This window comes from Dryobates pubescens, chromosome 15 (assembly GCF_014839835.1).
Source record: "Dryobates pubescens isolate bDryPub1 chromosome 15, bDryPub1.pri, whole genome shotgun sequence".
NCBI lineage: Eukaryota > Metazoa > Chordata > Aves > Piciformes > Picidae > Dryobates > Dryobates pubescens.
The window spans coordinates 8224958-8250314 of NC_071626.1; the positions used below are offsets into that span (position 1 = coordinate 8224958).

The 25357-nt window shown below is 51.5% G+C and overlaps 1 protein-coding gene across 2 annotated transcripts; it reads right to left on the bottom strand.

The window, feature by feature from the left end:
• Positions 1-2498: 2498 nt before the first annotated feature.
• Positions 2499-21941, bottom strand: SYNGR1 (synaptogyrin 1). 2 transcript variants are annotated; one of them, XM_054168138.1, is made up of 4 exons: positions 21752-21941; positions 10373-10610; positions 8779-8924; positions 2499-6439 (listed from the first exon to the last, which is right to left on the bottom strand). In XM_054168138.1, exons 1-4 carry the CDS (start codon positions 21848-21850, stop codon positions 6221-6223), a joined length of 702 nt encoding a protein of 233 aa, XP_054024113.1. In that variant the 5' UTR covers positions 21851-21941; the 3' UTR covers positions 2499-6220. The 2 variants fall into 2 exon arrangements, with proteins under 2 accessions (XP_054024113.1, XP_054024114.1); XM_054168139.1 differs by lacking the exon at positions 2499-6439 and adding an exon at positions 6446-7698.
• Between the last annotated feature and the right edge of the window lie 3416 nt (positions 21942-25357).

Below are 25357 nucleotides of genomic sequence, written 5' to 3' on the forward strand. Positions count from 1 at the left end.
GGAGAGCTACTGCCAGGGGAAGGGGGAACAGGGAGGGAGGGCTGATCCCTCTGAGACAGAGCCAAATATCACTGTGAAACAGAGCTTGTACAGAGCTTTAGGCCAGCTGGATTTTTGAGAGGGTTGTATCAGTTGTGCCAAAACATGATTTTATTGAATTCCTTGATACACTAAACATAGTCTCTTCTCCTAGAGTCCTGGGGTTATGTGAACTTCTTTGGGGAAAAAACAACAACTTTGTAATAGAATTATGTTATTGTAGATCATGGCTGCAGGAAGAAGCTTCAAAACATGACTCATAAGAGCTTGAAATACCAGAAAGCAAAATTAAAGGGATTTCAAATTATTACAGGACTCAACCTAGTAATGTTGGAGCCTTACTCATCTTACACGCTTGCTTTTGGCAACGTCTTGTCTCATCGTTTTGTAACTCCACCTGTCGTGAACACATTTGTCTCTCTGTGGGCATGGTATCTTCACAACACTTCCACCCCAAAAGCTGGTATTGTAGGAAGGGTCTTTGTACAAACAGATTAATCAAGGAGCAGATGAGTCTGTCAACACTTTTGTGTATCATCTGATGCGAAGCCACAGCGATAGCGTTCAGTTGTGTCTCTGAGACGGGAGACGGTTTGGCTGACTGAACAGAGCCTGTTTGCCATCATGTGCTTCTGCCTGTTGTCCTCAAACTGCACGAGTCAGGAAATGTGATACTCAGGTACTCGAGTGACAGGCTTATTAAAAAAAGGAAGCTGTTCAAAAGAAGGAAGCTTTACCCAAGTTTCAGCACTGGGTGGGGTTTTGGTTTTTGTTGCAGACCACCCCACTGAAATGAGATCCCTTGCAATGGTGGGATAGCAATGACTGACACCCACTGCTGGCAGCACCCCGAGAGCTCGTTTCCCAGGATCTGATTGTGTTTGTGTAGCACACTGGGCACCTGAGCAATGGTCACATGTAGATGAAGAGAGGTACAACACACATCAAAGGAATAAACAGATCTGACTTCTCAGGTGTGGAAATGCAGCTGTCTATCTTCCTATAGGTTTGTATCTTATTTTGGAGCCCCTACTATAAGAAAGATATGAACGTGTCCAAAGAAGGGCCATGAGGATGATCAGGGGGTTGGAGTACCTCTCCTATGGAGACAGACTGAGAGAGTTTGGGTTATTCAGTCTGGTGAGGAGAAAGCTCTGAGACCTTATGGTGGCCTTCCAGTATCTTAAAGGGGCCTACAAGAAAGCTGGGGAGGGACTTTTCAGGATGTCAGGCAGTGATAGGTCTAGGGGGAATGGAGCAAAACTAGAAGTGGGTAGATTCAGACTGGATATTAGGAAGTTCTTCACCATGAGGGTGGTGAGACACTGGAACAGGTTGCCCAGGGAGGTGGTGGAAGCCTCATCCCTGGATGTTTTTAAGGCCAGGCTGAATGGGGCTCTGGGCAACCTGATCTAGTGTGAGGTGTCCCTGGCCCTGGTAGGGGTTTTGGAACTAGATGATCGCTATGGTCCCTTCCAACCCTTGACAATTCTCTGATTCTATGACCTTAAATTCTTTTATATCCCATCTACACCTCCATAGCTATATCCCTTTCACAATCACAGTCCACTTCTAATACCTGTCAAGTTCCTTCTTTTGTTTCCCTGCTGACACTACATAAGAGACACTTGAATGTGATTTGAAACTTAGGGCCATGCAAAACAAGCCACTGTTTCACTTCCTGTGAAAGACCTCTCCATAAGGGCTGTGCTTTAGGTATCTCCTCCATGCCATCCACTGTCACTAAACTTACCACTCAGCCATTCAGGAGCACAGGAGCTGTGCTTTCACAGAATCAACCAGGTTGGAAGAGACCTCCAAGATCACCAAGTCCAGCTGATCACCCAACTCTAACTAATCAGCTAGACCATGGCACTAAGTGCCTCATCCAGTCTTTTCTTAAACACCTCCAGGGACGCTGACCCCACCACCTCCCTGGGAAGCCCATTCCAGTGAGCAATCTCTCTTCTGTGAAGAACTTCTAAGATCAAGGTAGTAGAAGCTCCATCCATGGAAGTTTTGAAGGCCAGGCCGTATGGGGCTCTGGGCGACGTGATCTAGTGTGAGGTGTCCCTGCCCATGGCAGGGGGGGTTGGAACTAGACGATCCTTGAGGTCCCTTCCAACCCTAACAATTCTATGATGCTAAGATCGAGCCTAAACTTCCCCCTGTGCGGCTCGAGACTGTTGTAACAACCCAAGCTAAAAAAACCCAAACCCGCCCCATCCCTCCCCAAAGAAGAAAATCCAGACCACTTTTGGTTTGTTTCCATATAGTTTGGTTAATTTGAACGTCATAACTTTATTGAGACACCAGTAGTTACCACCTTCACTTTGTTAACCACAAATATATAGGACATTGTAAACACAGGTGCCGAGGTGGCGGGGTTCGCTGTAGTTGGATTCCGGAACGGACAAGGGAGGGGAAGGAGTGGAAGGGAAGGAGCGGAGGGAAAGGAGTGGAAGGGGAAGAGGGGTGAAGGGACACTCGAGCTTAGACAAGACCACTCAGGGGATCCTGTATGCGGCAGGCCGTCCGTGAGTCATCGGATATAGGGATATATGTATAGCTTTATATTATACATCCTTTTAAATATATATATATAATATATATACTATACACAGGCAGTAATGCGGCACGGGGGAAGGGGCAGGGCAGCCCAGGTGGTGTTCCAGATGCCACACAGGCAGCAGGGAGTTGTCTGAATGGATGGTTTTGGACTCGCTGCGTGAGGCGGCCTCGCTGGGCTCCTCGCCTTGTACCTGCTCTGGGGCCCGAAGCTGAGACTCCTGTGAAAACCACCCCACAACGGTGCCTTCCCAGGTCCTCCCAAGTGCTTGCAAGGGTGCAGGGACAAAGATGCCTCCTCCCCTGAGGGAACTGCCAGGAATAATGTGGAGGGAAAGGGTGTGTGATGAAGTGATGAACAGTGGGATGGGGACAAGTCGGGAGACTGAAGCCACAGGTAGAACTGGGGCAAGGGTTCATCATCCCTTTGCCCTTTACAGCCCCTGCTTCACAAACAGTCCCTTACTTGGGGGCTTCATAAGATAAGAACACACCAAGGGGCCACTACTCCCAACAGGGGATGTGTAATCCTCTGTAATCCGGACAAATGGCAGAGGTGGAAGAAAGCTGCCTTATCGTTTTGCTTATACAGCCTTCCCTCTGATCTCCTAATCCCTAGAGAGGCTGATCTCACTCGTGTTTAGGATCTAAAAGGGACAGGTTCCAGCCAGCTGCTCAGGTCTGACCACCAGAAATAGGCAGCACCTTATCAGAATTGCCTAAGATAAGACAACCAACCCTTTGAATAGGTTCTTATCACTCATCAGCTGTGGCACCAGCAACATGACACCGGAAATTGCATTTTAAAGAGCTACATGCAAGCAAGTGGAGTCCCAGCCCCAGGTTTGTCACCAACAGCCCTCCACTTGAAAGCCTGAAAGCATGCCAGCCCAAGAACATATGTCTCTTGCCATGAACAAGAAGCTGCCCAAGTATCTACCCTTGTAGTATCCCCTGCCACACCTCAGTGCAGCTCTGAGAGAAAAGCTCATTCCTACATGAAGCCTGCTGGAGCCCATCCACTGGTTACATGAGAGAAGCAAGCCAAAGGGGATAAAGAAAAGCTTGCTCATTAGTCAGCCCCAAATGGTGTTTAGCTATCCATGTAAGTCAGGTGGGAGAAGAGGCACGTGAGATGCTCCTGTACTGCACTCCAAAACATAGTCCCAGGCAGACCACCCACATATGATGGTCTCTCATCCCTGCATCAAGGAGAGGGAACAGGTCATGTGCAGTTTCTCCCATAAAATACAACGTATTTTTGTGCTGAGGGCTGGTTATTTATAGCTTCCTCCTCCTCTTGGTCCCCCCCCATACACCCAAAATGAAAGCATGAAGGATGACACAGATGAGTCTGGGTGAGTACTAGTATTTCTCCTCCTCTGCCTTGTCATTCATTCTTGCCTCTTCCCCAGCAGGAGAGCTCCCCCCACAGCCACAGTCATAACCTACCTTTCTCAATAAAGTAATCCCCTCCCAAGCCTAAATATTAGGCTGAACCCACAGAAAAAGAAGCCTGAGGGGCTTCCCTCCAAAAAATACCTCTCCTATTTACAGTATTGCTTTCATTCACAGCCACAGAGCAAGGGATGTGTGCCAGAGGTTAGCCACCAGCAAGGTGGGGCAAGCCATGAGGAGGACAATCCATGGTACAGCCACTGACAGCACAAGTCTGCTGGTAGAAGCAGGCAGAAATGGTGCCTATATACAGCAGAGAACAACTGCCCCACTTCCCTTGTGGGCTGCAGCTCTATAGTTTCTACCCCTTCTCCATCACTGTGAGGCAGCTGGAGAGGGATCACGCTAGGAGGACTGTAACCTTGGTGTCCTCCCAGTCAGATGTCTAAACAACCACAGGCCAGACCCCCATCTTTCTGACTCCTAAGAGTCCTGGATGCTCAGGTGAAGCACCTATGGATTTAGGATCTGCTCCTGATTTCTGCTCCTGGGGCCAGTGTGGTGTGGAGCAGGGTGGCTGCCTGCTGGAGGGCTGAAGGTCCTCACTGCTACGAGGCATACCCCACTTCTTGTGCTCTCACAGATACCTGTGCTGGAGAGAATTGTCCAGGTGGCTATTGCTGAATTATTTCCCTTTAGGGACTGTCTTCACACATAGACATTGCTTCTATCCTGGAATCAAGAGTGTGTTTCCAGAGTTGTGGAAAGCAAACTCATGAGACATGTAAATGATGCCTGTATGAGCTCCATCTAAGAGTCACTACTGCCACCTAGGTGAAGCTTTAAAGACAGACAGGGTCTGAAGCGCTGCAGAAGATGCACTATAGTATTATCTATGGCAAGTACACTAAGACCAGTTCTCAGAGAGCTCAGTCTGGCCTCAGCCAGTTCTCTACACACAAAGGCCTCCTCCTCGTCTGAGCAGGAGGTGAAGCACAGCCACACAGGGCAGGATCCTTCCCTGCTTGGTTGCACCCCTGTGCAAGAGCCAGATGAATGCTGGCCATTCCAGCAGGATTTCTTTCCTGGAGGAGTCCTGCTCCATTCCTGTGTGCCACAAAGATGGTGTCAGCAAGAGACTGTACACTGTGGTAGCAGAGGAACAGAGGAGGGTTCGGCAGGACCTGAGGAGCAAAACTGGCTTTCTTCTCCTCCTGCCCAGGGTGAAATGGCAAAGCTCTCTTCTCCCCCTTGGCCCAGCCCAGCTGGGGATGAGGGCTGTCAGGGCCCTCCAGGAGTGCCTGGGGACAGGGACTGGCCATGGCTCTTTTCCTGCCTCACCAAACACTAGTCTGAGAAGAGTGGTGAGCAGGACGTACAAGTGAGAGGAACCACCTCCGTCTCAACCCGAGGGCACTGAGGAAGGAGTGACTCTCACCGCACTGTCCCTCTGCTCTCCTGAGTCTCCTGCTGTAATACACAGATGTGCCTGTGATTTTTGACTGTACCTGTAAATCTTCCTCCTTCCCTTCCCATTTTATCTCTTTGTGCACCTGCCCCCATACCACTTCTCCCCAGACCCTATAAAAATAAAGCACCCTTCCTTCTCTAGCATGTAGCAGGGAAAAGCCCCCATATTGTTCCATGGGGGACACCACTCTCACTCTCTTATAGCCCCTGCTCTATCCCCACACTCCTGCATGATGACTCCAACATCATCCCCCTCCCTGAGCCACCAGACTCTCCAGCTTAATTTGGATGCTCCCACATCTACTCCAGCCTTTAGCGACACCGTCTCTTCTAAGAAGGTCCCTGGTCCCTCTCACTCCTTCCCTTCTGCCTCCAACACCCTCTCTCCTGCCCTGCTGATGCCATAGTCCCTCTCCTGCCCACTGCCCAGATTCTGCCCTCCACAGCAAGGCAGAAGGGAGAAGTGGGGACCTTGCTGTCACAAAGCAGTGACAGATACTGGAAGAATTTGGTTCTGGCAGGCAGTTCTGGGGAGGAGAAGGAGGAGGTGATGGAGAAACCTTTTTTCTTTTTTTTTCTTTCCTGTTTTAAAAACAATAAATAAAAACAGATGACCCAGAAGGCTGGAGCATAGCTGAGAGCCACCTCTTGTCACTACGCACATCTCTGCTTTGTGCCTTGGCTTCCTGCCGGCAGTGGGAAAGGGGGCAGAAGGGAAGGGGGAAAGGAAAGGGCTATCAGTGGCTCAGTAGTTCTGTGTTTGGTACCCCTGTGTCTCGGTGTCAAAAGCATCTGCTGGAGGGGGCTGCTGGTATGTCCCCACCGCATCTGTAGCATCCTCCTCGTTCGTGTAGGGAGCATAAGGCATGCCGGAGTCCTGGCTTGGGTCCATGTAGTCCTGGGAGAAGAGGGCTGAATCGGCACCCAGCTTGAAACGCTGATACGCCAGGAATGCCTGGCCCACCTTGAAGGGAGGAGGTGGAGGGAAGAGATGGGAAGCAGAGAGGGTAGGGGAGAAAGAGAGGGGGAACATACCGAGAAAAGAGAAACAAACAAGAGTGGGGTTAGTAGTGGTTACGGATTAGTGCGCGAAGCCTGCCGGGCACGCCGCCCCGGGAGCACCCTGGAGGGCTCGGAGGTTCAGGCTGTCCCACGGAGAGCATGAGCCTGCCAGGAGAAAGAAGGGTTGGGAAGGGGTGGCTGTGAGACCAGCTGGCTGGCTGCAGCCTGCCTGGGCTCCCTGCTGTCTCTGGGATGTGGGCACCTCCTGCCCAGTGGAGGGGTCTCACTGATGTGGCACAAGTTGCAGAGGCTCAGTTGGCACATGGTTATTCCATTCAGCCCCTCTTGCTCCTGAGCAGGCAACATGCCTCAGCAACACTGCAGAAGGTTCGCCTGCCAGGCTGGCTGTATGCAGCCATTTTGCCTTCAGAAGCCAGGAAGGAGAGCAGGATTTGACCCAGAGTAGCGAGGTAGTGGTCACCCCCTGCAGCCCATTCACTGGTGAACATCTGCATGGTGTAGCACAGACCTTGGGAAGGAACAGCAAGAGGCAAAGCGGCTGCTTCCCAGACTAGGAGATGGTTAGCAAGCATACTGCTGCCCCCTGCCCCAAGCACTGCTGGCAGGACACCCTTTGGTAGACTGAAGGAGCCCAGGCACAGGTTTCAGCATCATGGACCCCCACAGGCGTGGTTGCTTGTCACAGAGCACCCCTGCAGTCTAGCAGGTGATGGAGAGAGTGTTTTTTGGGGAATGAGGGTGGGGAGGGAATGGAGGAGATAAAGTAGAGGGGGCAGAGGGCATCTCCTGGCTGAAGTATTAGATCTGAGCAGTCATCAAAAGACAGGCACAGTGGTGTTATGCAACATTAGTTAGGGTATGGGTGAGGGAGAGAAAGGAGCAGAGGAGGAGGAGAAGTAATTGCCAGTTCCAACTCTCTGGAGGGAGATCCCTCTTTCAGTGGACAACTCCATTCGAGTTCAGTGGCCCATGCCTTCCCACCCTGTGCCCTATAGTGACCACACATTCATGGTCAGGATGTTGGAACCATATCTGCTCAGTAACCTCCTCCAGCTGCATCCCTCCACCCCTTTCTCCAAATTCCTCCACCAGTGAGGGGCACTAAGGCAGCAAGGATGGGGAATTAGGGAAGAGGGTGTTGTATTCTTCCTGAAAAGTAATGTCTCTGAGTCTCCGGAATGCCAGAAATGTGAGGCAGCCCTGTGAGGAGAGAGAGGGGCGTGGGGAGGAGAATCAGTCAGGAGGAACAACCCAAAGCATTCAATTGAAATAAAACCCACAAGGAATCAGGGGAAGAGGATGTCTATTTAGCCACTTGCAAACCTGTGCACTGGGGAAGACCACTCCAGGTGGCAGTAGCTCAGAAAGGGTCCTGAGGCAGTCCCTGTCACGCTTTCTGCTGGAGCGTGCAAAGGGCTTTTGGCAGCACTCAAGTGCACGACACAGCTTGTGGCAGGGACACACATGCTCCCATCCCTTGTCCCTGCTTGGTATCACCTTGGTAAGGGTGCTGACTGCACAACCCTTTGCAGCTTCTCTTCCTCTCTGACAACTTTGTGGTCTTACAGCACCCTTCCCATCTGGCCTCTGCCCTGTGTGAAGGCCTGTAGCGAGAGGAGGCCACAAGGACTTAGACTGGGCTAAAATGCTTTTCTGCTTGGCACTACCCTGTCACTTCAGACAAACATCACTCAGGCTTGGTGTTTTCAAAGACAAGAGGAAATTGTGGAGGATATTTATGTTGCACACCACATGGTTTTTTCCAGGAAACTAGCAATAAGGAACTGCTGGGGAAAGGGCAGTCGTAAGAGACAGCACAATCACCTTCCTAAGAAGTGACCCAGTGAGGCAGTGCTACATTCATGGATGTAGACAGGGAGCTCAGAGGAACACCAGGCACAGCCTCTTGTGACATTTCACATGACAGAAGCAAAACAGGGAGGGAGTGGGTGCAACTCTCAGCCTGGAGCTCCCTTCTTGCTTAGCATCTGTGAGGTGAGAATGCTGTCAAAGTACTCTGATGCACATGAAAAATGATGCTTGGGGAGGTGGCTTGTCCAAGGTCATATCAGAGGATTGCCAAAGACACTCTTCACTGGGATACAGGACACACTTTCCTGCTGTGCTCTAGCGCCTTCGACCATGGAAGCACATGCTGCTTCTCCTCCTCAGAAGGCCTGTGAACTGACATCTCAATTCTTAGCCAGTCCCTTTCCATTCCCCACAACTTTATACAGTGCAGAGGACTCTTGACCCAACATCAATGGCTACTGTACTTACCCAAGTGAAGATGGAGAAGAACGAGAATGTGATGGCTGCTCGGGCTGCGTCCCCTCCCTCATTCATGGGGTAGTCCTCTTCTTTTGAAGCTTGCCACTGGTTGGTCAGAAAGCAGAAGCCAACAAACCACAGGAATGCCCAAAAGGCTGGGATGGACCACCACCAGGATGTCAGAGGAAGGGGAGAGACATGAAGAAGGTACATATGAACAGAACATAAACACATCACGTTTCTCTGCAAGCTTCAACCCTGTGAGACCCTCCAGTGTGTTGCAGACTGAGGCAAAGTCTGCGCAGCCTGTCTAAGCCCAAGCAAGCTGGCAGGCTTGCTGACAGCTAAGCTGTCAAGGTGACAATAGGTGCCTGCAGAAAGTGCCTCAGGAGAGTTCATTTGCTTGTGTTTGCATTGATCACAGGACTTGCATTTGGCCTTGGGAGGGAGCCTGAAGGGCTTCCAGTACAGGAGTGATTACCTGGGCTCACTGAAACAGCCACTGCTTCACAACCCTGTCCTGCAAGGACAAGCAAAGAGCAATTGCTTCCAAGGGAGCTGCAGAAGAGAGGGATGCAGCCAGCCTGCAGTGGGCAGGGACCAGCTTTTGCTCAGGACAGTGCAGGTAAGAGGAGAGGTGCTGAAGGATCATTAACATGCTGCACTCCTGAGAAAGGGGTAAACATAGAGGGGAGCCCCAAGTCCAGACTGGCAGATAGTGAGGAGGAGTGGGACTCACCCTCTTTGCCAGGTGCAGCCAGGTACCCAGCAGCAAGGGAAATAGGCATTCTTAAGTGGCAGCAAAACAGAGCTCAATCCTTGTCCTTCCCCTTCTCCTGTTGGCTGTACACAGGACTGCTAGGCAAGGGGCTAACCATGAACAAACTTGCAAGCCAGAAGTCCCAAAAGAAGTTCAGATTCTGCACCTGATCCTATCCTCACTGCATGCCTGGTCTCTTTGACAAACTCTGGAGGGACCCTGATGTGGAGAAGTTTGTCTGTATGGCTAGAGTGAGACAGGAGAATGACTCAGGATCAAAGCATGAAAGCAAAGCACCTCATGATGCTGCTGACTGGCATTAAACATGCAAGTCCATAAGCGCCTCCACTCTCTCTGTCACTTCAACACACTACTGGGCATGAAGAGATCTGACTACAAGTTGGAATAAACCTTGGGTCTGGATGAAGTCCTGCACAGCAATTCACATACAGAATGCCAGGTAACCTAGAAGGACTAGTTTAGGCACCCTACATGAAAGCCTCAACTTTCTTTTATGTTAAGACATCTAAGGTTCAATCACCTGCAGCTGAAAAAGGAGTACCATCTCCAGAGGCACCAACACTTTGCCTAAGCAAGCACAAGCATGCAGAGAGGCAAGAACTGCTGATCCTAAAGGGGTCCCTGAGCTAGGCCTGTGGAGAACAGTGGAGAGGCATCAGGTATGTTGAATGAGAAGAGAAAGGGAAAGAAAAGCAAAGACAGAGAAGGCCTGAGGGAGTAAGGAGCCCAAAGGCCTTCTGCCAGCAAGGCAGCAGAAGCTCCCTCCCTCCCCCTTGCTGGTGTAAGAGAGAGGCACCATGGCCAAGGGGCCGGGGAGCTCACCCGAGACTCCGATGTCCGAGAGCACTGCCTTCTTGCGGTCCTTGACGCTGCTGATCTGCGGGAAGTAGGCATCCAGAGCCAGGTACAGAAGGCAGCTGAGGAAGGCGAGCACCCCCACCGTGATGCCGTAGTTGCAGGCGTTGCGATTGCGGTTGAAGATGCAGTGCTCCTGGGGCTCTTCTGAGCGGTTCACGTACCCTTCATTCACAATGGAGCCAAACACCACAATGGAGAACACCTGGCGGGGAGGAAGGCAGGAGACACGTCAGGGAGAGCCCCGTCTCTCAGGACCGGCACAGGGGAGCAGAGCTCTGCCGGGCACAGACGCCTTCCCCGGTGGCCTCTCTGCTCTGCTGAGCTCAAGGCCCGTCTGCCTTGCCTGGGCTGCAGCTGAGGAGATGGTTCCATTTTATTTCTGAGGATTAACTTAAAATAGGACACTTTTAGACTGAGCCTTTTTATCCATCTCATCTAAAGCGATGTAAAGCAGCAGCAGTCTGGAGTAAGGGTGGCTTCCCACAGACATACAGGGAGGTGACATGGAGTGTAAATTGGGATATGGTTTTGGTGCTGGTGCCTGCACACAAGGGCTCCAAGTAGTGGAAATCCTCTTAGTCTGCACTTATTCTCTCACCCACTCTTTTCCCTTCTAAGCATTCATTTTTTTCTACCACGCATTTGTTCACTAATTTTATCTATCCACCCTCCCACGATCCACAGCCCTGCTTGTTCTGAAGCTACATTCCACAGAGCTCCTGCTCTCCCCACCTCCCCACACGTCACACACCTCTCTCTGAAAGTTTTCCACCAGCCCAGCCCGTGACACTTCCCATCCTGCCTACTCACCTGTACACTGACACCCTCCAATCTTCCCCACAGATTTCACAAACCCAACATCCCACTTGGCAGGGCCATCCCCGAGTCCTCCCTGTCCATCAATGCCACTGCCCCTGCATGTTACTTTAAATCAAGTAGAATTACTGATGAGGCCAGGTAGGAAGGCTGTAATCCGCCGACACCAGTCTAATCTTCACTCACAGGTTTAGCCTTCAGTGCCTGCCATAAAGCTGTCCCTCTTTGACACAGCAGGTTCACCAAAGCAGGAAGCTATTTACAGCGGCCCCAGTCCTGCAGCTCAAATAAATGGGTTTCCCTCATAGCCACAGGAGAAAGAGGAGGGAAGATTAAGGCAGCATGTGCAGACTTTTCTTTGCAGGGCATCCTGAGACCCTCAGTAGGAACAGGCTGCCTGCAAGGGCCCCAGGCAGACCAGAAATGGGACTGCAAGCATGGGGTGAACACACGTGACGTGCACTAGGATGTCATTGGGGCACTCTGCCAGGCTGGGAGTTGTCTGTGCAGAAGCAGCCTGACGCCTTTGGAAGCACCACCCAATGCCCAAGGAGAAGCAGCACACAAGAAGATGAGGTGGTGAAGTCTCCTGCAGGGAGTGAAGGTAGGTCTGAGGGTTTGCTAGGTCAGACAGGCTTCAGTACAACTTAAAACGACCAAGCACCAGAAGAGGAGATGGCAGGCAACCCAGAAAGCTGAGAAACAGCTCCGTGTGCAAGGAAGTTAACTGTTGGTTACTGCCAACCCAATACACCATCTGTCATTGGTCAGGTCAGATGCCTGAGATCCACAGCACAAAACTCTACTGCTTGACCTGTGGCATCAAGAACCAGAAGAAAAACCTCACTCACAGTCCCCAAGAGCCATTGAGCAGATAGTCAGCACTGACAACTCTTTAGATGCTGAACTCTAACAAGTATCCACTAACCTTGATGCTATTTTTTCACTCCCAGGCTCATAACTGGGTCACACTTGGGTTGCTGAGACTGGCCATGTTTTTGACACACTAGACCAAAATGAAAAAGCAAGAAGCCAGTACTTCTAAGTATAAGGACTGGATGGGTTCTCTGAAAGTTCACAAGAGCTTAGCAGTGTAATAACTGATTTCTCCTCCTCCCCCTCCTTCTTCTTGAAGACCAAAATTGATCGTACTTTGCAGAAATTGCCTGTGAAAATAAAAGAGAAAGCTCTTCTGCCTGAAGCAAAGGTTCTGATCTTCAACATTTCAGCCTGAACGGTTTGGAAAGCAGCAAAACTGCACACAGTTACAGCCAGGCTCTTTCAGGAGGAAGTCTTGCACACCTTCACCACAGGCTGGGCTGGCAGGTCTGCCCTAGCACCACTGGCAGCAACACCGTGCTCCTCTAACCTGAGGGGAAGCTGATAGACTCCTGAAGGGATGTCCCAGTGAAGGCTGTGACCAGCACCCATGCTGCCACCTGAAGTACCAACCTCTGGATATTGGGATTACAAAATGGGTGCCCCTTTTCCTACAGCATGAGACAGAAAGCATGCCTTCTCTCTGGGAGAAGCAGCCTCAAAAGTAACATAGTCTGATATTCTCTTTTGGTTTAGGGCTCAAAACTGCTAATAGATCAATTCCCTGAGTCAGGTCAAACCTTGCAACCAGCCCCATTGCAAGTCTCTGCTTACTCATTTGGGATGAATGAACTTCTGTAATGGCCTCTCCCCAGAGACTCCTCTGTTTACTCTGCTCATACCCTGATACACATCTTCCCTCTGCTCTTATCTTTGTGTTTGCTGCTGGCCCAGAAGAGGGTGAGTGAAACAAGCAGAATAATTCCTTTTTGCATTTGCTTTTCAATACCTTATTATGCTGGCACATTGTAAAGGCACAGCTCAGAGTCACCAGACTAGAGGGACATCTCCCTCTCCCTAATTTGCAAGTAAAGGCAGCACTGCTAACTTCCTTTATCCATCTTTGATCAGCCAAGATACCAGCAGCCTGGAGGTGCCCAAGGCATGATTTACTGGCAAGCATCTGATTTAAGATGGTCTTAGTTTTCTGGGGAGATTTCACTAAGGGTATTCTCACTCAAGAGGAGAATTAATCACTGCAGATGCTTATCTTCTGTATCCTGAAACTGCCATCCCAAAGTACTCTGTCCTTAGGAAAGCTTTGTATGGACTGAAGCACAGTAGCTTAAGGGGGATCTCCTTCTCCCCGTGTTTTTCTCACTGCTGGTATCAGCGCTGGTCCATGCTCTGCTCCCAAAAGGGGGCAAAGTCAGTGGTAGTGGGAAGGGCTTGCTCCCTTTGCCAGCCTACCACCACTCTCATGGCATGGCAAAAAGCCATGAGGATCTGCTGTGCACAAAAGCCTTGAGCTGGACTGGATAACACCAACCGGGCAACAATTGGCAGAGCTAAACTAGAGGTTTCAGACCAACAGGCATTGCTGGACAGCAGGAGAGGGATCTGAGAGGCAGCATTGCCTGTTTTAGCCCTGTGATGTCAGTACCTAGAAGCTGGCATACAGGCAAACAATTTTCTAGAAAAAAATTCATGAAACCCCTCCTGAGAAACTGACACACACTCAATCCATGGGAGCTGCTTCTTGTTGATAAAGGGGTGGGTGTGTAGAATCTACCTGACATAGCAGGTCATCCTGGAAAGAGCAAGCACCTCCTTGGATGCTCAAGGCAGCAGGTGCAGGATGAAGGTCTGCCTGGATTATAAACAAAGCATCAATTTTGCAAGGATGAAGCACTTAAGTGCTGCTTCACATCACATCTGCAGCACTTCTGGAGGAACACCAGCTACCTGCAGCACTGCACAAGCCTCTTGCCCTTCTGTGTTAGAGCTGCTTGTTCCTTCTACCCCCCTTTGGCGTAACAAATCCTGACTGCACAAGGCCTCACCTATAGGCACTAATAAAATGCTCCCAAATACGTGTCTTGGCAAGGAGAAGATGATGGGAGTCTTCCCCTCACTGAGCACCAAGGCACGGGGAAGTGACTTGTCCGAAGGCTGACAGGAGGCAGGCACAAAGCACTGCATCCTGTCGCTCCCAAACGCAGCTCATCCTTCGCTCCACAGAAGGAGACCACGAGCTGCTTTCCTACACCACACAACAAAAACCAGCCAGCCTCAGCTCTGTGCCCTGGAGCAGCTGCCTTTCTCCAGCAAGGCTGCTCAAGTCAGATAACAGGACTGGAAGTAACTACATTTTTTTAGGTGGAGAGCATTTTGTTAAGACTCCAAGAGCAACGTTAATTCAGCAGACACGTGGCCTGCCTGGAGGGGTGCATTTAATAAGCAGTAATATAGGCAGCTTTGCTTGGAAAAGGGGACAGAAAACAGCATATGGAGAAGATCTGACCAGCTCAGCATTGCTGCTGGGACCCAGCTTTTCTCCACTTCACTGCTCCTTAAACATCATATCCACACAGGTTGTTGCAATGATTTCTCCAGACTTCTGTTTTCATCAAAGAACTCTGAGACACCAAGCAAAGTCAGGCACTTTGCAAGGCTGAGAGAGACAGGGCAACTTGCTAAAGACATAGCAAAATGAATGGGGAGGAGATGGGGAGAGGCTGAGACTTTCCCTGTCCTGGTTTCTCAAGGGGCTTGTGCTGGCCCTTACAGGCCACTAAGGGCTCACTATAGTGAGAAAACTGCAGAACAAGCGAAAGGCTGCATCCCACCATGAAAGACTTCTTTTTTTTTCCCTCTCTCACTGAACTGGGTGACCCGATTTTTCCAGAGGGCAAGGTCCCTCCCTGCCTCCCCACTGCAGGCTCAGCCCTGTAGAAAGCCAGGCAAAACCTCCTGAGCATCATGTGAGGCTTTCCACCAGGCTGCCCATCCCTAGTCGTGCAGCAGACGCTCCTGAGCGTCATGTGATTGATGCACAGCACTGCCAGCCTCCGGCAGTGCACTGGGATTTTCCTGCATCTCATCCCAGGAGTCTGTTATGCTGCCTCCTCATTCCATCCCAGAGATCCCCACCATGGTCACAGCAGGGACGAGGCTGAAGAGCATTACTGTTGAGCTGCCTGCTTAGGCTTGCTGCTGTGCTTTCTGGTCACAGGCTCTGTCACACTGCATGTTTCCTCTCCCTCTCATAAACTCCCTTTTAATTCTGTTACAGAGGAAAAATAGTTTGGTGACATAATATTCCTCATGGGACTTCAGATCAAATCCACCTCAGGCAGAATGAAGCAATAATCTTCTGTGTGTCTGATCTGGTAATGACCAGGAATAAATCTGTTTAAAGAAAGCAAGAGCAGAGGGGAGTGCAGACAATAAACTGGCAGAGATGATCTGGCTTTCATTTTCATTCAGCCACTTGCAAATGGAGTCTCTGTAAAGCTCTGGAGAGCCCTGCACAGCCATGGAGTGTTATTACTGCTATCATCATTAAATCTACTTGTATTTAGTTAATTTTGAAGAAAACATATGCAGCTTTTGATATACATGGGACTGGCAGCTTGAAAATGGGCGGCCTCTATTTATTCCCTCCAGCTGGCACCAGGCAGGAAGCAAACGACTCCTGCCCACGGTCTCTGTGGCATGTCTGAGCCCTGTGCGGGTGCTGGAGTGGCACAGCCTCCCCATACCCATTCATATTTGATCCCCCTGAACATGGGATGGGGGAAGATCATGGGGATGCCAGCACCTCCCTCCCAGCTCCCGCCCCTTGGCCAGTAGCCACGTGGCACCAGCTGCCCGGCCAGGGCTGAGCTGGAGCAGGTGATGGAGGGGAGAGAGGTTCCACATCCCTAATTCCTGCCACGGGATCTGGGACAGGCTTTCCTGGCCAGCAGGCTTTTTTAGCTCACATGGATGGCAGCTGGCAGGCTAGACATTAACCCTTCCACCTCCCACCAGACCCATGCCTGGGTCAATCTTCCTTTTCACAGCATCCCAAGCCCCAGGTGCTGCAGGGGCACTCTGGGAGCCAGAAGCCAGGAAGCCCCCGATGACAGCCAGGCCTGGGCTGAGCAGGCGTGCATGCCACCCCAGGGAGAGACCAGTTGCTTTGCAGAGGGAAGATGCTCACTAGTGTAAGAGGGAACTGTGCTCCAGATAGCAACTTCAGGAAGCATTTTCCAGTTCCACATACAGGTCTCATGCATTAAACAGCATCTTCTGTCCCACTGCTACTGGAGACAATTTCCCACACCTGTATGGTGGTATCCAGGTCCTTATATGCTTTCCAGATGGTCCCTACATTGTCAGGTTGCTGCTCAGCAATATCACTGCCAAAACATTGCATCTTTTTCCATTAGGAAGAGTTTGATGCTCTTTCTAGCAACACATCTCTCCCTCTTGGGCTTGGTTGTGCCAGCCTAGGTGGAGGACCACATCCACTGCCACCTGCACCTACTCCCCTCATTGTCATACCACTCCTCTCCACTGCCTTCTCTTACCACAAATGTTTGCCTTAGCCACATCTCATCTCCATGCAGTCTCTCTGCTACTCACCTATGTGCCTCTCATGTTTTTAAATACTTTTGAGTTACACATGATTCTTATTTTGTTGCTCCTATTTCTGACTGCCTTTGGTCCCCATGTGGTATTTCTTAGATTTTTGTCTGCAAATGCCATTAACAAGAGACTTGTTCCTGTTCCAAGATATTTCCTGGAAATGCTATGCTGGAAAGAATGCAACCTGCTGTAACCAAGTTTGAATCACCTTGTGGACCTACACACCCATTGCTTGTCTTCTCACCCAATCCTAGTGACAGCAATCCCCAGAAAACCCTTTTGAAACTGATCCAAGGAAGAAGATCCCACAAAGAACTGTACCTAGGGCTTGACTCAAAGCATGTGCTTCAAACTGTCCCATTTCTTTTATCATGCACCAATGTATCTTGCAAGCATGCAGCCAGTGAGCATGGTGGCTGGGGCAAAAATCACATGGAGGAGCACAGGCAGAGAGTATGAGCCATAGGTGATGAACACAGGGAACACCTCAACTAAATTTAGCCAGGACAGAAAAAAGGTGGAGGTTGCAGCTGGTTTCAGAGTAACGTGGCCCCTGTGCTCTAAGGCTCAGTTTACCTGCCACTGCAAGCCCATGATGGGTGATGGTGAAGGGTGGAATGGAGTAAGAGGCAAAGGGTATAACAAGCAGGGCGTGAGAGTGATGAGCCAGGAACTGCCAGCAAGGCAGGAGACAGGGGCTTGCTGCAGTCCTCCAGCTTGCAGGAACCAGCCCGTTATGGCAAGGCTGGGAATGCAGTTCCTGTTCTTCACCTGCCTTGCCTGCTCAGCCAGAGATGCCTGGCCCATGCCATGCCTGCAGACAAGTGACAGCACTTCCTATCCCGGATCCAAACATCTGTGCGCTCCCACCAGCCAGGGGACAGGGTGGCAATGGCAACAGTGATGGAGGGCAGGCAGCACCTCTCTTCATCAAACCTCCCTCCAGAGGGGTAATGCCCTTGGCCTCAGAGAGAGATTTGGTGTCTCAATCTGTGTGGCAAGTTTTAATGGGCTGCTTTGCCTGTGCAACCAGGGCTGGAAAGTCAAGTCTCACTCAAGTCACCTTGCTGGGCGTTTTTCCAAAGAGTGAGTTACTTCGCTCTTGATAGGCTTTCACATTGAGCAGCAGTTCAGCTTCTCCAGCAAGCAGGTTTCCAAGCAGGCAGCAGCACCTGGAACAACCTGTTTCAATTAGCATTTTACTTATTTATGGAGGCAGTGCTACATCCAACGCCCGCGGGTCGCAAGGGAGCCGCCCAGCTTCCAGGCGCCGGCTGCGGCGAGCGCTGGGGATTACGCAGCGATGCGCCCACACTCACCTGCTTTACTTCAGGAACGAGCCTGTAGCCCTGTGCTGCAGCACAGCTCCAGCTCACTGTGGGTCACCTAGCACCACTAGCTCCCGCTGTTGGATCACCTAAGCAGGCTGAAAGCATGGTGCTAAACACAGGGTGGTAAAAAAGCCACCCATGCCCACCCACCTAATGTAGGGCAGAGCAGGCCTCTGCGTTACAGCTGTTGGCAAACAAAGTGGCATGATGTGGAACACTGCCTTGAAAGACCAGTCTGGGAATGAATGCCAGCCACCCAATGCAACAGCACAAGTTGCTTGTCTTCTTTTCACCACTGCTGGGAACAGGGACTTGGTTCGGCCTTTCCCCACAGAGAGGTGAGGCAACCTCTGAGATCTTCCAGCAGCACGTTGCTTTCACTGAGCAAACCTCAGTCCAGCCAGACTGGACAAGCTCCCTCACTGCAAGATCCTGGTGTCCTTGGAGGCACACACAACAGAGATGCTCAGGAAGGACTGCTCCATAGGACTGCCTCCCTGAGCTGCAAAGTGCTGTTTCATGAAGGCAAGTGTATCTGGGGCAGCAGCAGAGAAACGGCTCACACTGAGGCTGAGCATCCAAACCTGACATGGGTGCTCTGCAGGACCACCATGGCTTGCCAGCACCTGCTTGCTCCCTTTCTGTAGGGAGATGTTTGCTTACTCTGCTGTGCTTGACCTCCAAAGCACCCAAGAAACCTGAGCTGGCTCACAACACTTTTACAATGGACAGATGTTCCAGAATTGCTAACCTCTTTCCATAGTTTAGCATCCTCCTTGTCAAACCTATCCCATCTCCTCCTCAGCAAGGGGAAACATAAATGATCTTTGGTCACCCCATCTGCTTCTGATCCTGCAGCTCTCCCTGAAGATTTGCCACCATCTCAACTGGGCTGCAAACTCCCTGGTCAGGAGCCAGTTTTGCTGCCTGTTGGTAACAAGCCATATGCACCTCTGTGCCATCATAAAGTCTGCTTAAAAGGCAGCATGACCTGAGCACAAGGTCACTGCCTGGGGAAGCAATCACGAGAATTTCTGCTCTCAGTGAAAGCTCTTCACAGGAACTGTGCCTAAAGGAGTCTCCAGCTTGCCCTGGGGAGACAACGGACTACCCACACCACATGAAGGATAAAGGCAAATAAGATCTCAGGCAACAGCAGGCAAGGTGCTTCCAGTGTGTGGTGAAAGGATTGCAGAGGATGCAGGATTCCAAGTAAAAGGAGGGAATCTCACACAGACCATGGAGAGAGAGAGCTCTTCACCACCAGAAGAGCTTGGTTCATAGAGCCTGGCGATCGAATGGCTGAGTGTAGATGTGATCCCAGTCTATAAATACACCCAGGGGAAAACACCAGGAAGGGAAGAGCAACAATAACTGAAGGACACAAAAGCAAATGGAAAAACCCTCATCCATGAATAGATTTACAGTGGAAGGCCCTGACTGCTGGAGCAGCTGGACCCTCTCCCAGAGAGTTAAAAAGGCAAAACCCCCATGAACTAGTATTTTTTTTTCAGCAAAGCCCAACCAATTTATGGAAGAGGGTATAAAAGGTCTGGTGCTTGTGACAGCCTGATATAGGACTTCAATGCCCATGAGGACCAGGCTTCATCTGAAGTTTAAAAAAAGACCAAAACCACAACTGAGTATCTAGGGTGAGCTTGTAACTCCTCAGCTTTGCAGGAGAGATGCTTAGGAGGGCAGACAAGACCAAGCAGGTGAAAAAGCAGAAGAAGGAACCTATATTTTGGGAGACAAGAGGTGCATGAGTAGCTTTGCACCACTACAGCCAGGCCAACCTTCCTTGCCGGACTGCTGACGTGGAGCTCCTGCTAAAGGACTTTAATTTCCACAGCCATGTGAAATGCCTGGAGTAAATCCTGTCATGTCCTCTGTCAAGGTCAGATGGGCAGGGGGAAACAACACAGGGTCCCAGGCAGATGCCAGTCCCTGGGAAGTGCCTAGGGAAACCTTTTAGGGCACAGAGCTGAGCTCGGTGAGTGAGCTGATGGTGTCTGAGATACTCAGAGGCAGAGTAGGTGCCTAATTAAAAAATAAACATATTTCCTCTTCTCCCTCCTCCACCTGACATCCCTGAGAAGGCAAAATTCCACAGTGCTCAAATCAAGGGGGGGAAAAACCCTCACCAGACTGAGGGGGAGAGAGGAAATTCTGCCACAGAGATTAGCAAGGGGGAGAGCCTTTGTAGGTCACATCACGTCCATCATCCCTGGACATGCAGGCTGGCTCTGCTCCACCCACCCAGGAGCGAGGGACACAAGTATCCCCTCACCCAGCAGGGCCAGCCCGCTCCTGGCGTGATGTGCTGTACCATAAACAAGCTCCGGCGGAGGGATGGACAGACAGACAGCCTGCATTAATCACATCCTCATCTATCTTAGGGCTCTGTGGCCACCCTCTGAGTCATGTTGCCCAGAGGGGACATCACCCACCCACCTGACTGGGAGCACAAGGCTGCCTCCCCAGTATTAGCAGCAAGCCAAGCCACCTTCCCTTTCCCCTCTCGTTTCCCCCACCTGGCACTGCTTTTATTTTACGGTATTTTTATGCTATTTTCCCAAAGCCAGCCTGAAGCCTCTCCCCCCAGCTCCGGTGCGCATGTGTGTCCTCCTCTCTGTCCCTGCCCTCCCTTCTCCGCTTCTGGCCGAGACCTCAATCTCTTCGCCGCCGGCTGAGTGCTGCAGCCCTCGCTCCCTTAATCCGAATGACCTTCTTGTACATACACGCCGGCCCCAAGGCCGGCCATGGGATCAGTGGCCATGGGATCGGCGTCACGAGAAGAGGGAAAGACTTTCCCCCCGGCACCCCGCATCCTCCCCACCACCCCCCCTTAGACCTCCCATTCCCCCTGCCCCCTCCCCCACAAATTACAGAGAGGAAAACATTACAGGGAAAGGAGGCTGGGGGTTGAGAGACGATGAATTTAAAACACAGAGCAATGTGCAACCCCCTACAGTCCCCCCCAACAACTTGCCCCAAATCAGGCAGAGCCCAGTGCCCCCTGAAGCCCTAACGTGCTGAGGTGCCAGGCCAGGGTTGCAGTGTCACCCCCAGGCCCCCTCCGCTCACCCCACACCATACTGCCTCCCCATGCCCACCATAAACCCACCGACATGGAGAAGCATGAGGTGGAGGAGAAGATCCCACCACTATGCCCAAACCAACAGAGATGGAGACGAGGTCAAGGTCCAGTACGGCTCACCCCTTTCCTTCCCAGGGAAGAAACCCCAAGCCAGCCTGTTCTCGCCCCTTGTGGCCCTATCTATGTGCATACAGCTGCACACCTGTGCGTGCACACATACATGTAGGTACCGATGCAGTCAGACACACATGGAGATGCATAAATCCAGCGACAGATCCATACCTCCGAACACACACACAGACGCAGCCATAAATGCTTACGGAGGCACACAGACATCACTATCGGCACGGATCTCTAAGCGTGGGGACACAGCGATGGACACTGACATCTCTCTCTACGTGGGGACACAGGCGTACACAGACACACCGAAAACACACACTGCAGAACGGCGGGACAGGAATATACACCACAGAACAACATGTGATGGTATGAAGCACAGAGCATAACGATTACATGTATGCATATATGTGGAGCGGCGGAGGCTGAGGCCGGTGTCGGCCACCTGCTCCCCCACCCCGCAGCCCGGCGGGTCGCCCCCCTCGCCGGTGGCGGCGGCAGCCCGCGGTGCCGGCGGGGCCTTACCCAGGAGACGAGGCGCAGGATGGTCTGCGGCTGCCGGATGAAGGCCTGCGGGTCGAAGGCGCCGCCGGCTTTCCCCGCTCCGAAGGCTCCCCCGTCCATGGCGGCGCGGGGGTGGGCGGGAAGCGGGCGGGGGGCTCGGCGGGCGGTGCCGGGCTGCGCCGAGCCGTGCCGGGCTGCGCCGAGCCGTACCGAGCCGCGCCGCGCCTGGCAGCCCGGCGGCGGCGACGAGCCGCGCGCTCCCGCCCACGGGGCCGCGCACGTCACGGGGGGGAGCAGTGGGCATGGTTAAGGGGGAGCCGGGCGGCTGGAGTGTGAAGAGAGGGTTGAGGGCATGACAGGTGCAGCACGGGGGCAGTGGGAGGCGGTGAGCACCTCTCCGGTACAAAGGGCCCTGCCACCACGACACCCCCACGGAGAGGAGCAGGGGTGCTCTGGCGCTTCACTTCGGCAGGGCCCGGCAGAAGTGCGGGGCCAGCTGCCCGCCGCTCTGCCACGTAGGGGGCAGAATTCTACCGCCAGGTCACCGCAGGTCTACCTCCGTCTGCCACGTAACCCAACGCAAGAATTGCACCCACAGAAGGGTAAGGCTGACCCCTTGGGTGAGAACCAAGGGGAGGTGTCCAAGGGGAGCAGCTGGCGCTGCTCCCTGAGTGCAGGCAGCTCCTGCACCCTACCAGGTGCCTATTCCCAGGTAGAGGTGCCTGGTGAGCCTCAAAAGTGCACTGCATCAGTGCCTCTGGCTGCCCTTTCTAACAACCCTCACCCCACAGGCAGGAAAAACATCCCCTTGTGAACAAGGAGAGTCCAGGTTTTGGGGAGAGCCCCTGACTCTGGAAGGCAGACTGCTAGATACGCACCTTGCACCACTGAGGCTGCAGCCTTGAGAGTCACCTGGGCTTCTATGGAAGCCTACAGCACCACGGCCACCAGCACAGCCAGGAAGGGATGCCTTAAGTGTGGTTGAAGTTCCTTGGCCTGTGGCTTTGCCCAGAGGAGCTGCATACCAGCAGTCTGCTGGATTCTGCAGAGTCCCCAAAAATCTATATTAATGGGACTGAAATTAAAAGAATGCCCTTGGGTTGTAACGTGGCTAAGATCAGCAGCAAAAGCCAAAACCGTTCTGAGTCTGCTTCAGCCTGAACACAGCTAAAGCCCAACTGCTCAAATGCTTTAGCTGAGCAGAGATGCTCTGCACATTTCTGCTGGGCATATACCATGAGACATCTCTAGTTCATTACTGAGACAACTCAAACCAGGCAGCAGCTTTGCTGAAAGCAGTCAGCTGAAGGGCAAGGTGAGAATGCTGTGAGCACTCTCTAAGGTCTTACAGTGCCAGAACATTTCAGAAATGCCAAATTCCCCACACTGACAGCTAAATATTCATGAGTTAGGGAAGACGAATGAAAGAGGGAAGGTTAATGAAGAGGGGTGGGGGTTGGTTTTCCTAAAAGGGTGTCTGAAATGCTCCAGTATTCTGGATGAACAAGGTTTGGACCTGGCCAAAAAAACGAAGTACTCAGCAAAAACAGCTACTTCCACTCCAGACCCAGGTGCTGCAGACCACCAGCACAGAGGCTGATGAAGCAGAGTGACTGTCTGGATGGCTTATGTCCCACTCATCTCTGTGTCTCAGCTATGCAGAGGGTCAGGTCAGAAGCAAGGGAGCAAAGGACAGAGCACTGGGATGGGGACTTTGACCTTGCTCTAGCACCTTTTCATGCTGTCCAAACTGGATTCAATTTTCTTGTCATAGTCTATAAATCAACTCCACAGCTCAAGAGCTCAGCACAAGAGATAGAGGCAAATGTATGGGGGAGATAGAAGAGCATTTAAAGCCAACCGTTTGTTGCCCATTGGAAGTAGCACCCTAAAAACTGAGCAGCTATCCCTTGTCCTTCGCAGGACACCTTCTGAGGGGCAAGTTGGAGGCAAGGGATGGACACTCACCCATCACATCCAGCCACAGAATCACAGGATGGTTTGAGCTGGAAGGGACATTTAAAGGTCATGTAATCCAAACCCCCCTGCAGTGAGCAGGGACATGCTTAACCAGAATAGGTTGGTTAGAGCCTCATTCCCTGTTTTGAGAAGATGAGCTGCAGCACCAGCACAGCTGGACCTTCAGCCCTCTAGTTTGTAATAGTTTCCTTCCAACTGTCTGCTAGATTTAGGGCAGTCAATGAAATGTCCTCCAAATGAAGCACTTTTCAGTCTGTAGGACCTTTTTCATGCACATTTGTATGCAGAGTCCCTCCAGCAAAGCCTCTAGTCTTGTGTTTTACTTAATCTGCCAGGACTTGTGTGATAGCATCCATGGAAATGTCTATGGATCTGTCACGACTGGAGATGAGGAGGGGAGGTAGAAGGTCCCTGGGAGTCGATTAGGCATGTTTAACACTTGGCTATGCCCTCAATGATTTCACACTAGCTGGGTAACCAGCCTTCCCACACTGAATGGCTTTGCTGTGTTACACCTGCACAGCTGGTGGTGGGATTTGACTCTATAGGTAGACATTTGCTTGAACAGTTTAATTAGTTTTTGCAATAACTTGATACAACTGCAGTGTGCAGCACTTACATCACATGTAAGCATCCCCTTGGTGGGAATTCAGATGGCTTCCACACAGTGCCATGGTCCCTGGCAGAGAGGGAGGTGGCAGGCTAGGAGCCAGCCTGGAGGCACCAATCTCCTCAGGCAGTTGTGTTTGTCAAACACAGCCTTTTGTGTAAGCCCCAGGAGATCCTGAGGACAAACTCCAGGACTGCTGTGTGTGGGAAGCTCCAGCCCACCCACCTTTATCATGATGGGTATTATAATCTTCATAGCCTTGGGTTTGTATCCCTTTCATACCACAGGCAGTGGTGGATTAAGGCCCATGTTCCTTACAACAACACAGACCTATCTGCTTATTCCCAATATATTCACCCTCTGGATGTGGTAAGGGTGGAACTTATTATTCATAAATCTGGGTATTTTCCACACATAACCTCATGGATATATCTAATACCATCTAAACCACCCAGCTGCTTCATAAGCTTCCTTGCTTTGATGTGCCTTGCAAGGGTTCTTGCACAGTTCCCAATCCAGGAAAGTCTGAGGAAACTTCTTTAGCCTGGTCCTATCTGATTTCCCAGCGTCAACGGAGGGAGAGTGAATAATTAATTGCCTGTCCCCTAGCTCCCTCCCTGTTCAAGTTTCACCTCAGCTTTTGTCTTCTCCCCTGCCCTGAAGAGATACTTCAGTGCCAGCTCCTGTGTTGGTGAGTTTCCAATGGGGGCCAAGCTGGCCAGCATCTCCCAGAGACATGGCTGGTCCTGGCAGTGCTTATCTGTGTGCCAGAACTGCAGTAAATGGAGCAAGAGAAGTAACAGTATGAATAACAATATCTCCAGACAGGTTTCACAGGAAGGCTTATTTTCAGTCCCTCTTTCACAGCACAACTTTAGTGTCTACATTGGGTTTATTGTTTATTATTCATTCAGCAGTAGCACACAGAGGCCCTGATTGAGTTTGGAGCTGCACTGTACCAAGCGCTGTGGGAATACACAGCAGGACACAGCCCCTGGAGAACACACAACCAGCCCAAGAATGTGTCCCTGCATGAA

Coding starts and splice junctions, on each gene's coding strand:
- SYNGR1 (XM_054168138.1), bottom strand. CDS start 21,850: ATGGACGGGGGAGCCTTCGGAGCGGGGAAAGCCGGCGGCGCCTTCGAC. Junction 8,925..10,372: donor CTCGGACATCGGAGTCTCGG/GTGAGCTCCCCG, acceptor GGTCCATCCCAG/CCTTTTGGGCATTCCTGTGG. Junction 6,440..8,778: donor TCTTCTCCATCTTCACTTGG/GTAAGTACAGTA, acceptor CCTCCCTTCAAG/GTGGGCCAGGCATTCCTGGC.